Here is an 11925-nt window from a genome sequence, read left to right as displayed (position 1 = left end):
GACACACACACACACACACACACACACACACACACACACACACACACACACACACACACACACACACACACACACACACACAACACACACACACACACACACATACATACATACATACATACATACACACACACACACATACATACATACACATACACACACACACAGTCTTGCCAACAGGCTTGGCTCCCCACTTCACCGACTAATCAACGTTGCTGCTTCATTTCACCTGACCTTGCAGTTCCAGAAGAGGTTGCCTTCTACTCTAACATGAGTTTAACAAAAGAGAGGATTCAACAATTGGTAATGAAAATGGTTGTAAACTTTTTCCAAGGGATCCGCTTTATACGCCACTGTCATTGTCAAGATCAGCTTCCCAACTAGTCTGAGAATTGGGCAAACCGTGCTCAGGTGGGAGATGTAAATGCCAGTAAAAAGGAAGTTTTTATTCTGAAATTTCCCCCATCCAAAATCCGGAGTCTGTATCTGATTCTAAGGCTCACCGTGTAATGCACGTCTGTTTGACAATACCTTTCAGGAGAGAAGCGGTCACTACTTCTACGATTCTCTGGACTGAACGGACCCCCTTGACCCCGTTGGTGGAGAAAAGTAACTCGGAAACCCGCGTAACCTCGATTCCCAGTACACTTTTCTAACACCTATCCCACAAAAGATGTCCTCCCCTAACCACTTCGGTCATTTCAAGGTTATGAAGGAAGAGGTGAAATGGGGAGAGGCTGAACTTGTTACTGTCAAAGCATAAATCCACCTTTTCTTATTTCTGGTGTAATTAATGAGGCTTTAATCATGAGAGTTGCAAATGACCAGTTTTTGGTGTTTGCTGTAAACGAAGGTATTGTCAGCTTGTTGAAATAATCTCATTGTCCTCGAAGGGTAGGTAATGCCCAAACTAGGTCCATTTGGAATCGCGTCGGTTGATTAATACTAATCATAACCAAATCTACTACAATGATGAGTTATTTATCTCTTGGTTTTGGCTTCAAGGGCACTTTAGACTCCGTATCTGTACATCTCCTCGGCTGCATGGCCTCTGGATTACTCCAGTAGCATACCAGTCCTTCCGTATTCTGTCCGAATATTACGTCCTCCTTCGTCTTTAGAGAAGTCTCGACAGTTTATAGTGGTGGAAGCGGAAAGGGTGCCTGGTTTTAAAGCACATCTGCCCTGATTTCTCTTGCTGAATGTTGAAACTTAACCTGACAAGGAAGTGAAAATGACACGGATGGGCGAATCTGTGGTGACCCTTTAACAGTTCCGCGGCCTGCTGGAATGCTAGTAGCAACTGAAGCGACACTAGCAGCAAGCAATCTGGAAAAGTTCATTACTGAGCTGTCAGCGGTACCTATGTGAGGGTACCAACTAAGTGAACACGCAAAACTTCCTCCACCTCTCTAATAGCTGGATGGAACCCAGATAAGTAGATGTGGCTAAAAAGCACTAAAATGGGAGCAAAGTGGCAAGGAAGAACAGACGCAAAACATTGCCAACACAAAAGTGTGAAAAGTCCCATCATTTGTTAAAAGACCATATTTTGGCTAGTGTTCCTACGACTACCGATGAACATCTGTGATGACCAGCGCATTCCCCTTCTCCGCTACAATTCCTGAGCAGGATGAAACTCCGGATCTAGAAGGATTGCCAAGATAGATCAGCGACGCGGCAATCAAATATCTCCTTAATCGCACACAAAACTGATGACTAGCGTGAATGGTTCGTGGGTGCCTTTCCTACAGAACCGACTACAGGGGGTCAACGATGGCGAGAGCTGGGAGAACCGCTTAAAAGGAAATGGCAGCTCTGCAATGCTTTGATTATTTGGCTACCCAAGGACTGAAGGCTCCGCCTTTGTACTGTCGCTGGGTAGACACACAAATATTTAACAAGTTCTCGAACTCCTTTTTGCAACTATGAAGAACCCGTGAAATGTCCACCTTGCTGTCATTAGCATTCTAAAGGCGACATATTCAGTTGGGAAAAGCTGCGATTAATTCATCTGCATTTCCCGAATCAAGGATAAAGATGTTTGTACACCTCATAAAATACATTCTAGTGCACTTCAAAGAGTAGCGAACGTTGGTGTGACGTAGAGGTTCGCAAATTGGTTTGGAAAATTTACTATCAAACTTGCTAAAGTCATCACCGCTAGAGTTGACCTAGACAGGAACTTACAGTAGCCTCAAGCAAATCATTTTCAGGTGGACAAAATAAAAGGAAATAAGTTTTAGCGGCAACAGTTCGCGTACTGCAAGTGAAAAGCAAATAAGATGGCACTGACAATAAAACCTGTAAGAAGGACTACAAAGGCAAAAGTTGATGTTGTCGCTTCCGTCATTTGGCAAATGTTTGAAACTTATCGATGTGCGATGTTGTGTGCGAAAATTCAGAAGGCCTTTGAGCTGTTTGACGATATAAATTGGAATTGTCTTGAGACCTCAAAGTTTGATGAGATCCGTTGGCGAGATAATTGCTTAGCCTGTTGGATAGGCCAAAGCAGGCTCCATGTGATGCCCAAACAAACCAACTGCAACGTTTGGCCTATCAAAAACACGGTGTGAGTGAAACCATATAGCCTAACCTCATTTCCCCATGAGTGAATGTATAATATTCACGGTTTGTTTTCGCAAATAATTCAACATCCCAGTTACAGTGTTGAATGAATCCAGTAACATGTCAGCTCAGCCGCTGATTGAATGATTGGACATGAGGGCGGTTTAAAGAACATTTATTGGCGAATTCTGACAAAAAAACCTTAAAATCCATGAATTAGAGTAAACTATCACAACTGCCCCAGAATCTGTTTGAATACACATTGTGTTTACAACATGGGCTATGCGCATAAGCGCGAATCTAAATAGTCTTTTCCACTCCTCCCATGCTACTCAACAACTTTTAAGTAGGGCATTAAGTTGCATGCAACTTTTAATTGTGTAGATCGACGATCATTTGCAGTGGAAAGCAAACTGCCACGGATGACTTAATGATTGTTTAGGCAAATGATCTCTGCATTGAAGTCCACAAGATTACTATGGAAATGAGTTTTATCAAGACCGAATCGAAAGCGATTAGTAAAGTAACAATTTTACTGAAAATAACTGACACCTGTATTAACTTTTGAATCAGCACGTCACTTTTAACTGATGTCAATTCCTTCAAAAACTTTTGGAATTCACAAATAAACATTGAAATTCACGGCGTGAAAAATACATCTATTTACAGCCTTTCACAACAAAAGCAAACACTGACCGATGGGAATGCGGAAATATTTCCAACTACTTTGTATTCACAGACAAATTTTTAATGATGTCCCTTCTGCCTGTCCTAGCGGCCGAATGGGCATAAAAATGAGGGGATAGATTGCTTACCATGATGACTTAACTGTTAACTTTCAAACTACGTGGGCTCCTCAGTCTCCTCATTTGGCACCTCCGTTTGAGCAGCATGCTCCTCTCTGTCAACAATGACTAGGTAAAACCTGAGAGAAGACTTAAACCTCAACCACCTATGCAGTTTACGAAGAAAACACGATAAAATCAAAGAAATGTACACTATCAATGCACCCTCAAACAAACTCTGTACAGTACTTTAAACTTATTTCATGCTCTCAAATCTTCATACGACGTTACGCGATGTCCCCAAACAACCCACGTGGAGCCTTAGTAGAGCAAACCGGAGAGTAGAGGAGATGCGATTTGGCGTTGCCGAACAACCCCACGATTTATTTCCTACTTATCACAATAAATGAAACTTCAATTAAAGGAAACCGAGTCCTGTATCTCCGGCAGACTTCAAAAGTCCTCTGCACTGGTTATGAAACCAGACACAGCCCTTCCACAATGATTCAGCATTTACAAAGCAGTCTCACATCAAACATGCCTATTCATAGAAAGAAGTTACCAGAGGTAGGTATGGCAAAGGTTATTGTCTCTGTTGTTGCCGCTGTGACTGCTGCTGAAAGCACGAAACATAGACGAGGAGGTAGGGCGTCCGCGGCTGCTCCCCGATACTCGGCGGGCGATTCAGAGCCGCGCCCGCCGCCACAGAAGTGGACTGTGCGCGTGGCAAGGGTCGGCAGCGCGCGCTGTGTGTGTCGAAGGGCCTATGTGAAGCAAACATATCCATCCAAACATCCTCCTCCTGTCCAAGCCGAAAGACGTTCAAGTCGTCGTAGTATAGTACTTCATTGGTCTGAGTCACTGTGGCGGCTGTGTAGTGACCTCGCTCCGCATTATAACCGATGTGAAAGACCACGGCTTTCAGTTTGTACGCGCCTTGAGCCTTGGAAAAGGTCCGCTCCTTCGAGACAATGGCTGTAGCAGACAAAAAAACCTATACCTTCTCCTCTTCCCACGTTTCAGTGATTATGATTGCTTCACTCACAGTCAACGATTTGGAGACGACGGTGAATGGGAATATGTTTAAGCACCTTCTGAATGCCACCCTTGTTAGAGTCGTAAAGGAAGCGTTTGAGTTGAACTAGGAGGATGGGAGGAAGTCGATCAATAAAGACGCGACGATTCATAATCACGCAGAGGCCAGTCACAGGATCCTTGAAGTCGGAGAGTACTTCGCCTCTAGAGAGAAATTGGAATCCATCTTCGAGGCATCCCACCTTCAAAAGGAGAATAGTTGACTTCACATATGGAAATTTCTTTCGCATAAGAGTCCTTTCTAGCCAACTTAAAAAAAGTGAAGAAAAAAAGCATCGATGTAAATTAACTTGGGGTTATGACGAAAATCTTTTGTGTTCAGTTGTAGTCACTGAATTAGATCAAAGGAGTCGTAGCGAACAGTAGTACACGAATAAACAAGGCCTAAAAATACGGGTTCACGAAAATGTAAGCACAGGATCTTCCTCCAGCCGGCGAGAAAATAAAAAAATATTTCAAATGAAAGGATTCAACAAGATTGCCTCTTGGAATTCAGTCTTCATGCCGATTGCATGGAGCTAGTAAATCGGTCCTTCCAAACCAGAAACTACAACACCCTCAGAGACGGCTAAGACGCCACATCGATGGTAACGCCGACAAGCTCACTCAAAAGGACGGTCAAGGCCCTTTTTCAATAATTTGCTATGACTCACAACAGAAGGGTTATCGAAACTGCAAACGCTTTGGTGTCAAGGTCTGCAAAATGACCGGGAATAAGCCCAAACTTTGGAAGAAATAAGAGGCACACAAAAGACCTACTCACGGCATTGCTGTGTACATGATGATCTGAGGATACATTACTCCATTCTAAAGTTGTTGCTGACAAACTTACCAAAATAGCCAATGGCATACGAAATACGCCAGAGGTAGAACGTCGTCTAGCCCATAGCACTACTCAAACAAATCCACTACCTAGTACAGCCAGTCTAATGAAGATAATACAGGGGTCTGCTGATAGTTAACCATATTTTGTGATGAAAAAGCCTACCAAAGGCCCATGTACGTTACAAAATCCGTAGGAGCAATTCTTGCTCCTTAAGGTATATGAATGGTGTTAACACAAGCACAAATTCAATTATCCATGCCTGAGGATCTTGAAGTTCGATTGGAAGAACAAAGAACCTCTCCTTCATATCAATCGCCAACTTATTTGGTAGGCGAGAGTTCTTCTGGTACGAGGAGCGTGAAACCAGTGTCCCACCAAAGAAGAGAGAAATCGGAGTCACCTCCCCGTTATCCACTTGAGCCTAGAAAATAATGGACGCATTGTGAGATGTGGGGCGAGCAGAGAGGGGAGACAACAGCACTACCTACATGACGCGCCTCCTTAATTTTCTTGCCCTCGCTTGTCACTGTGGTCCAGCCGTCATTGTCATCATCGCCATTGTCTTCGGTGGAGGCCTCGTCTTTGGGCTGCTTGAATTTGCGCAGAAGCGTGGCCATCTCCTCGTGCACTTGTGTGATCAGTCGTGACATGCAGTCCTGACAAGAAATAAGATGTATCAGCAACTGGGATTAAAGCGCTGTTTTCAAAATCAGAGGCAACTGCGCAATGGCAGCTCATTCAACCGCACATAGTACACGTGCTGACAATGTGGCACTCTGCGTTTGACACATTGGTATCAGGTCCTCTGAGGAAAACTGACCACTGCAACCAAACATGTCATTCTTTTACTGGCATCAGGTGCCACTCACTCCTGTGCGACATATTTAACACCCCAAAAACGCTAAATAAACACTTACAAACCGACACAAATGTGATGCATACCATAAAATATTTACTTCAAATCATTTTTGGCCAGTAGTCATGCCACACAGGATCCTCACCTGTTTCTAGCCACCCATAAACCCCTCAATGCGCATTTACTTCAGCATCCTTAGCGATACTCTAAGCATTGCCCTTGCTTTCAGTGACTGAATATAAGGGGTTACTCATATTTTCAAGACGGGCAGAGAAAATACCATTTATATCACTCAGCATATCTGGTTGATGAGCTACACCTTTGAAAACGAGTAAATTATACACCCTTTCTTCAATGGAAATTAATTACAGGTTTTTACACTGTGGAAGCAAAAACTGTGTTCCCTTCAACATTGTTTCGCACTTCAAACTATTTATGTAAAATAAAAAAATTTTGGTCTTCTTCACCGCTTACTACCCGATTAATCAATTCAGCAGCTGCACAAAAACTAAAATAGCAATTATCCTCAGATCAAGGGTGTCCTACAGCTCATTTACTTCAGAATAAAACGATTTTCTACAACACGCTGTTCGGTGCAAGTAGTTTTACTAAGCCGATGAACAATACGTTACATATTTGTGACACTAACGCCGAAGGTAAGTGTCCCTCCTCAGTTGCATCAATAGTTTATGCGCAATAATCATCAAATAATCGCAAAATAATGGCATTTCTTTGGCTCGAACCATTATTCTAGCATCACAATAGGTAATAGAACCGAGGTTGGTTAATTCGGCCCAAATTCTTTACTGGACTATGCAACCCACTACGATTTCGACCGTTTATCGGTGTACTCCTTCACCTCCATGCTTCACCAAGGTAGTCTGATGCCCCTTAATTGGTGGCATGTAAGGCGGTTGATGAGACAAAACTCTAGGCTGAAAACCTTCCCAGTGGAGACCTCAGGTAAAACGCGATCGCCACAGTCTTGATGTTTCATTGGCTAATAGTAAGGAATTACTTAAATTATAGCAAATAATCCTTTTGCTAAATCCAACCGGCGCTTAGGAAATCAGGAAGTGTGATTATCTTTAGACTTAGAAAATCGACCATTCTACCGGTTTGAACTCGACTAACCTGTCTGATGCGCGATTTCAAAGAACCACTCATATAATAAACGTACGCCGAGCTCCAAACAGGGATGCAGCGTCACATCTATGACGCTGGCAATGAAGATGTCTATAAAGCGTTACAAACTATCCAAATACCTCAGCCAAATAAAAAACCATCGGAAAACACAGACTGATATAACCGTTCCAATATAGCCTCGACTCACAGCAGCATCCTGTTCACACCCCACTTCGAAATTGAGCACAGTAAAGAATTTTGGATCAAGACTGAGTGGTTTCCCCGTGGGGAGGTAGCCAAAATCATTTGGCAAAATCGGTTCACCGGTTCGAACTTCAGTGGGTTTGTAGGGAGTTCGTTCGTCCAAGTGCAATAGACTAAAGCAAGAAAATCAAGTTGACGGTTATCCGAAGGGGTGACATGCATATGACAGATGAGAATGCCACTCACAGCAAACGAAGTAGGGGTACTGTCTCAGCCTGGGACTCTAACCACACATCTCGCAGACAACCCACTTCCGCGAAGAAAGAGTGGACAGCCACAGATATGTGGTGTAGGATGGACACGAAAGGGGGAAGACAAAAGAGGGTTTGAAGACAGGTTAGGAGATAACAAGTGTTTCGTGTATTCACTAAACCTTTGGGTTGGCATCGGTAGCCGGGACATGGCAGCCACGACGGACAAACACTTCCAAGAGTGCGAGATTCCGAAAAGCCCGACCTCATCTGTTCAGTACGAATTTCATCAATTTTTCGGAAAATTACGTACTCAACATCAGCCGAAGAGACTGTTCTCATGGGTACAATCCCTTCTGCAGCCTTGCCACTTGGGTCGTCGGAAGCTTCGCCTACAAAATAGGAACAGCAACGCCAGAGTGAGTTCTAACGTAGTTGTTACATGTAATCAGTCGCAAAATAAACAAACGAGGGACCTTTTAAGGAAGGTTCACCAGATTGATTGCCTTTACCCTTGCGTCGCCGTCCCATTTCGAAATCAACTAGGACTGAACAAATTATGCCAGAATAAGGGCGATGAGGGACATCCTTGAATACACCGCTAGTAATTATGAAAAAGTAAACAAATGGCGCCTAACTGCAATATTGTTGGGAGCAAGCTGTGCCTATGTTTAAAAGAAATTAAACCTTTTCAAAAATATTTGTGCGCAGCAGTGTGACCAAAATTTTTAGCCTGCTTTGCATACCTATTTGTGCACTAACAACTTATTTAATTTTTATATTTTTTAAAATTAATAACAATGAAAATTATAGCTTACATTACAAACTGAGAATGAGTTGTTGATATAAGCCAAGATTCTATTCTGAATCACGCGCGTACCTAATCTCAAGGTTGTTGAACCTCGGAGTCCTTGCTGCGGAGCGGTTGGGCAAAATGAGTGGTCCGTTAAACATGGGGTCCTTTGCGAATCTTCGTAAGACAAACAAATTAACCTAGCGGTCTTAGTGGGCAAGGCTAAGATAGCATGTGTGGGAAAGGGAGAGGATGGCTTGCTCTTCAATCTTGATGGTTCAGAATATTATTCGGTAAGAAGCGTTTCTTATTTTATGTGGGCATTTTACACTTTTTGGGTATTTATTTGTTTGTCGATATTTTGATTAGACAGACTTGTTCTTCTAGGTAGTATTTACTCAGTATCTTTGGAAAATTGTCGGTTTTTGACCTTTTGGTTTGTGGGATGTTCGCACTTGTCTCTAATTTTTGTTAAGTTTAGGAGTCTCCTGAGATGTTTTTTCGAGATAGAAAACGGCGCATTGACTTTGTTCTTGTCTACAAAGCTGAGGAAACCGATACCGTCAGTAAGAGCAAGCGCTTCGCCTTTCTCAGTGCATTAGCTGAACAAATGATCGAAATTGAGGTCATTTTGTGATTTATTTTGTTGTATTGGTGTTTCTGCCCTTCTATTTTCTATTTATATTCCTTTACATATTCATTTGTGCATTTTATGATCATGTTCTTTATTTTCTTCTGCAAGTTGAGTTTATTATGGGTTAAACCATTGAATATTACTTAGCAGTTTTTCATTTAATTTTTTTTTAAAGATGTCCTGATTTTGCCTGCAGGTGGAGAACTGCCAAGGTGAAATTTTGGCCAAAACGGGCCCTCAGAAGCCAGGGTTCAAAGATGAGGCTGGTTTCCTTCTGGACTCTATGGGACAGCCTTCCAGCGACGCCGATGCTGTTCGTGGCTACGCGCAGACTGGTGATCAGGAGGATCGAAATCCTCTGGAGACCGCTATCCTGGCAAACGACGACCTAGTCTTTGTGAAACTCCACGCATCTTGGTCTACAATGATTAGAGTTGCTGAGGTTCTGCAATTCAGAAAGCCTCTGAAACAGGTACGTTCGCAATGCCTGAGTATATCCTGTAAGCATTGGGCATCCTTTTCCCATCCATTCGAGTACAAGCTTGTCCACTTTCTTTAACCGCATGGCTATCTAACCCTTTTTCCGCAACGGTTCCTTCAGAACTGCTTGACATCACTGCTGTTGGTACCGTTTTTCTGTAGTAGGCGGATGATCTTATCAAGTATCAAAAGGAATCTGTCTGTTTCTTTTAAACACTTTTCCTCCAGCCTTTGACCCTTTGTGATGGCTGCTCTAATATTTTCTCACTTTTAAAGGCTGTCAGGGTGTTTTTCCATTTATAATTGACTGTTTTTGCTTTTCCGCATGTCCTTCATCACTTTACAGGTTTTACATACATATTTGGACGTCGCTTTCACCTCATATGAATATTTTGGTAAATGCTAATCCTATGTCTGCAACATCTCACGATCTGATAGCTGCCAAATGCATTTTGCCTGAAACACACCGATGTCTCTCTCAGGGTGACCTCATTCTCATTAATCACAAACTCTCCACATAAACGGTAAGCTTAATTCAAGAAATCTGTTCTTCAGCTGAGAGATCTAGACCCGAAATCGCTACACATATAACGTGTCACCAGCATCAGGAACAAGTATCCGGAAACTAAAATGGCTGCATGATTACGTGACCACTTAAAATAAGTAACTAACACCATTTTCTTCAGTTGCGCCAAATTGATGTCATCTGCGTGGTATTTGGCCGAGACTGAATACTATTAGTGACTCCTTGGTTGTTTGATCTTATCTAAATACGTGTTGGTGTTTGTGTATACGCGTGAATCACTGTCTCCACCGCTTCATCCACACCCTCATCCGATTCATTACATTTAATTTGCATCTAAAAGAGGAAATTAGTCAAGAAAAACAGACAGACTGAATTAAATCGCCTAGCAACGAATAAACGCTGAGTTTCTCGATAGTTTTGAGGTCTCATTATGGCGATTCTTGCCAGCAGATGCTGCATTGACCCTTGGTAGGGCATTCACTGGATGGGACTGCTAAATCCAGCTTAGTTTGGGTTGCTTTTTTCATGATTTCTGCTATTTGTCGTCTGGTGGTTGCTCATTTTTGTGCGAGTGTGGCTGCATGCATGGTAAGCACCTTGCCTACAATAATGTAGGGTAAAGTCGAGTGTGATTTTAAGGTAATGTGCTGATCGCGAAACAACTGACATACTACCTTGCGTTCATTAATCCTGCTGCATTCCCTTTACCCTGTTTTTTTTTCTTTAGTGCTAGAAATTTCATGTATTATACTTTGGTTCATCTTCTGTGCATATTTCAGAACCAGAGCTATTCTTTTTTGTGTGACTGACCACTTTACGATTTCTATCAGACGTTTATCAAGTAAGAAATTAATGGGATTATAAATATAGCATTTTCCTGTACTACTGTCTGTCAATCACCTACTGTTGTCGATTCCAATGGTTTATCAATTTGATTTGGATTTTTTTTCCTTTAAGCTCCTTCTCTGTTATGCTGAGAGGGCAACAGTTTCTAAAGAGAAGTATGTAGGGCTAAAGGATTAAACGTATACACAATGCTACTGCTACCAGGCCCTATATATCACTTCATAATCAAATAAATGATTTATTCGGGTGGGCTTTGATCATCTGGGCCCTAACGACCTTAGCAGCGGACATCGGCGTATTCTTTGGCACTAAGTTCGCGTTAACTGCATGATTTTGTTTACTATTACTAAGTCAGCATCAACTTTAGCTTTTTTAGGCGTCGGTCATATTTTTTTGTTCGTAACTCTAAATATAACAGTTCTGGACAACTAAAGAACACTATATTTGTTGTTTGATGTGTCTGTTGCAGTTTCCCATCCTCACAAAATAAGAATAAAATAGTTTGTGTTTTACACGAGTTGAAAATGAGTCAAGTTTGCTTTGCCAGTATTTAGAAGCACAACCTACCTCTCTTTTTGGATAGGTACATGGAAGATTTTGGGTTTAAGGTCCAACTACTGATTCAGGATCCTGTGTTCCGCTTTGTTTCATTTAGCGATGCTGTCCCTGAAAATCGCAAACGCACTTGTTTGTAGCTGCCTCTGATTCGGTACCCATACGTGCATAGTTTCATCTTAGAAATGAAGGTAACCACGTAGGTTCGTATGATTCTATTATGATGGTTAAGTAAAGGAGGAACGCTTCTTAGAATACTCCATTCGTCTTAATAGGTACCTCAAAAATCTATCACTCTTTCTCTGAGAAGAGGGCTTGCTACGAATTCTACATTTATCTCTAGCTATAGCCACCTCCGGTTTCTGTCTCATTTCTATCCCG

General features: G+C 42.2%; 2 protein-coding genes across 2 annotated transcripts in view; one reads left to right on the top strand and one right to left on the bottom strand. All coding sequences in view use genetic code 11, as the record gives it.

The window, feature by feature from the left end:
- Positions 1-3936: 3936 nt before the first annotated feature.
- Positions 3937-8241, bottom strand: EGR_10155 (ubiquitin hydrolase; the record flags this gene model as incomplete). The annotated part of the gene is made up of 7 exons (XM_024499404.1): positions 3937-4328; positions 4399-4630; positions 5516-5695; positions 5763-5930; positions 7464-7632; positions 7706-8102; positions 8187-8241. The coding sequence occupies 7 exons, from the start codon at positions 8239-8241 to the stop codon at positions 3937-3939; spliced, it is 1593 nt and encodes a 530-aa protein (XP_024346187.1).
- Positions 8242-8644: 403 nt separating this feature from the next.
- Positions 8645-11925, top strand: part of EGR_10154 (Anoctamin-1) — a gene marked incomplete at both ends in the record, with an annotated part of 16265 nt that continues 12984 nt past the window's right edge. Inside the window, 4 exons of the mRNA XM_024499403.1 lie at positions 8645-8684; positions 8717-8796; positions 8985-9128; positions 9334-9609. Of these exons, the coding sequence (XP_024346186.1) occupies positions 8645-8684; positions 8717-8796; positions 8985-9128; positions 9334-9609 (540 nt within the window). The remainder of the gene's footprint in view (positions 8685-8716; positions 8797-8984; positions 9129-9333; positions 9610-11925) is intronic.

The sequence above is a fragment of the Echinococcus granulosus genome, assembly GCF_000524195.1.
Source record: "Echinococcus granulosus chromosome Unknown EG_S00194, whole genome shotgun sequence".
NCBI classification, from domain to species: domain Eukaryota; kingdom Metazoa; phylum Platyhelminthes; class Cestoda; order Cyclophyllidea; family Taeniidae; genus Echinococcus; species Echinococcus granulosus.
This window is presented reverse-complemented; position numbering and strand designations above follow the sequence as displayed.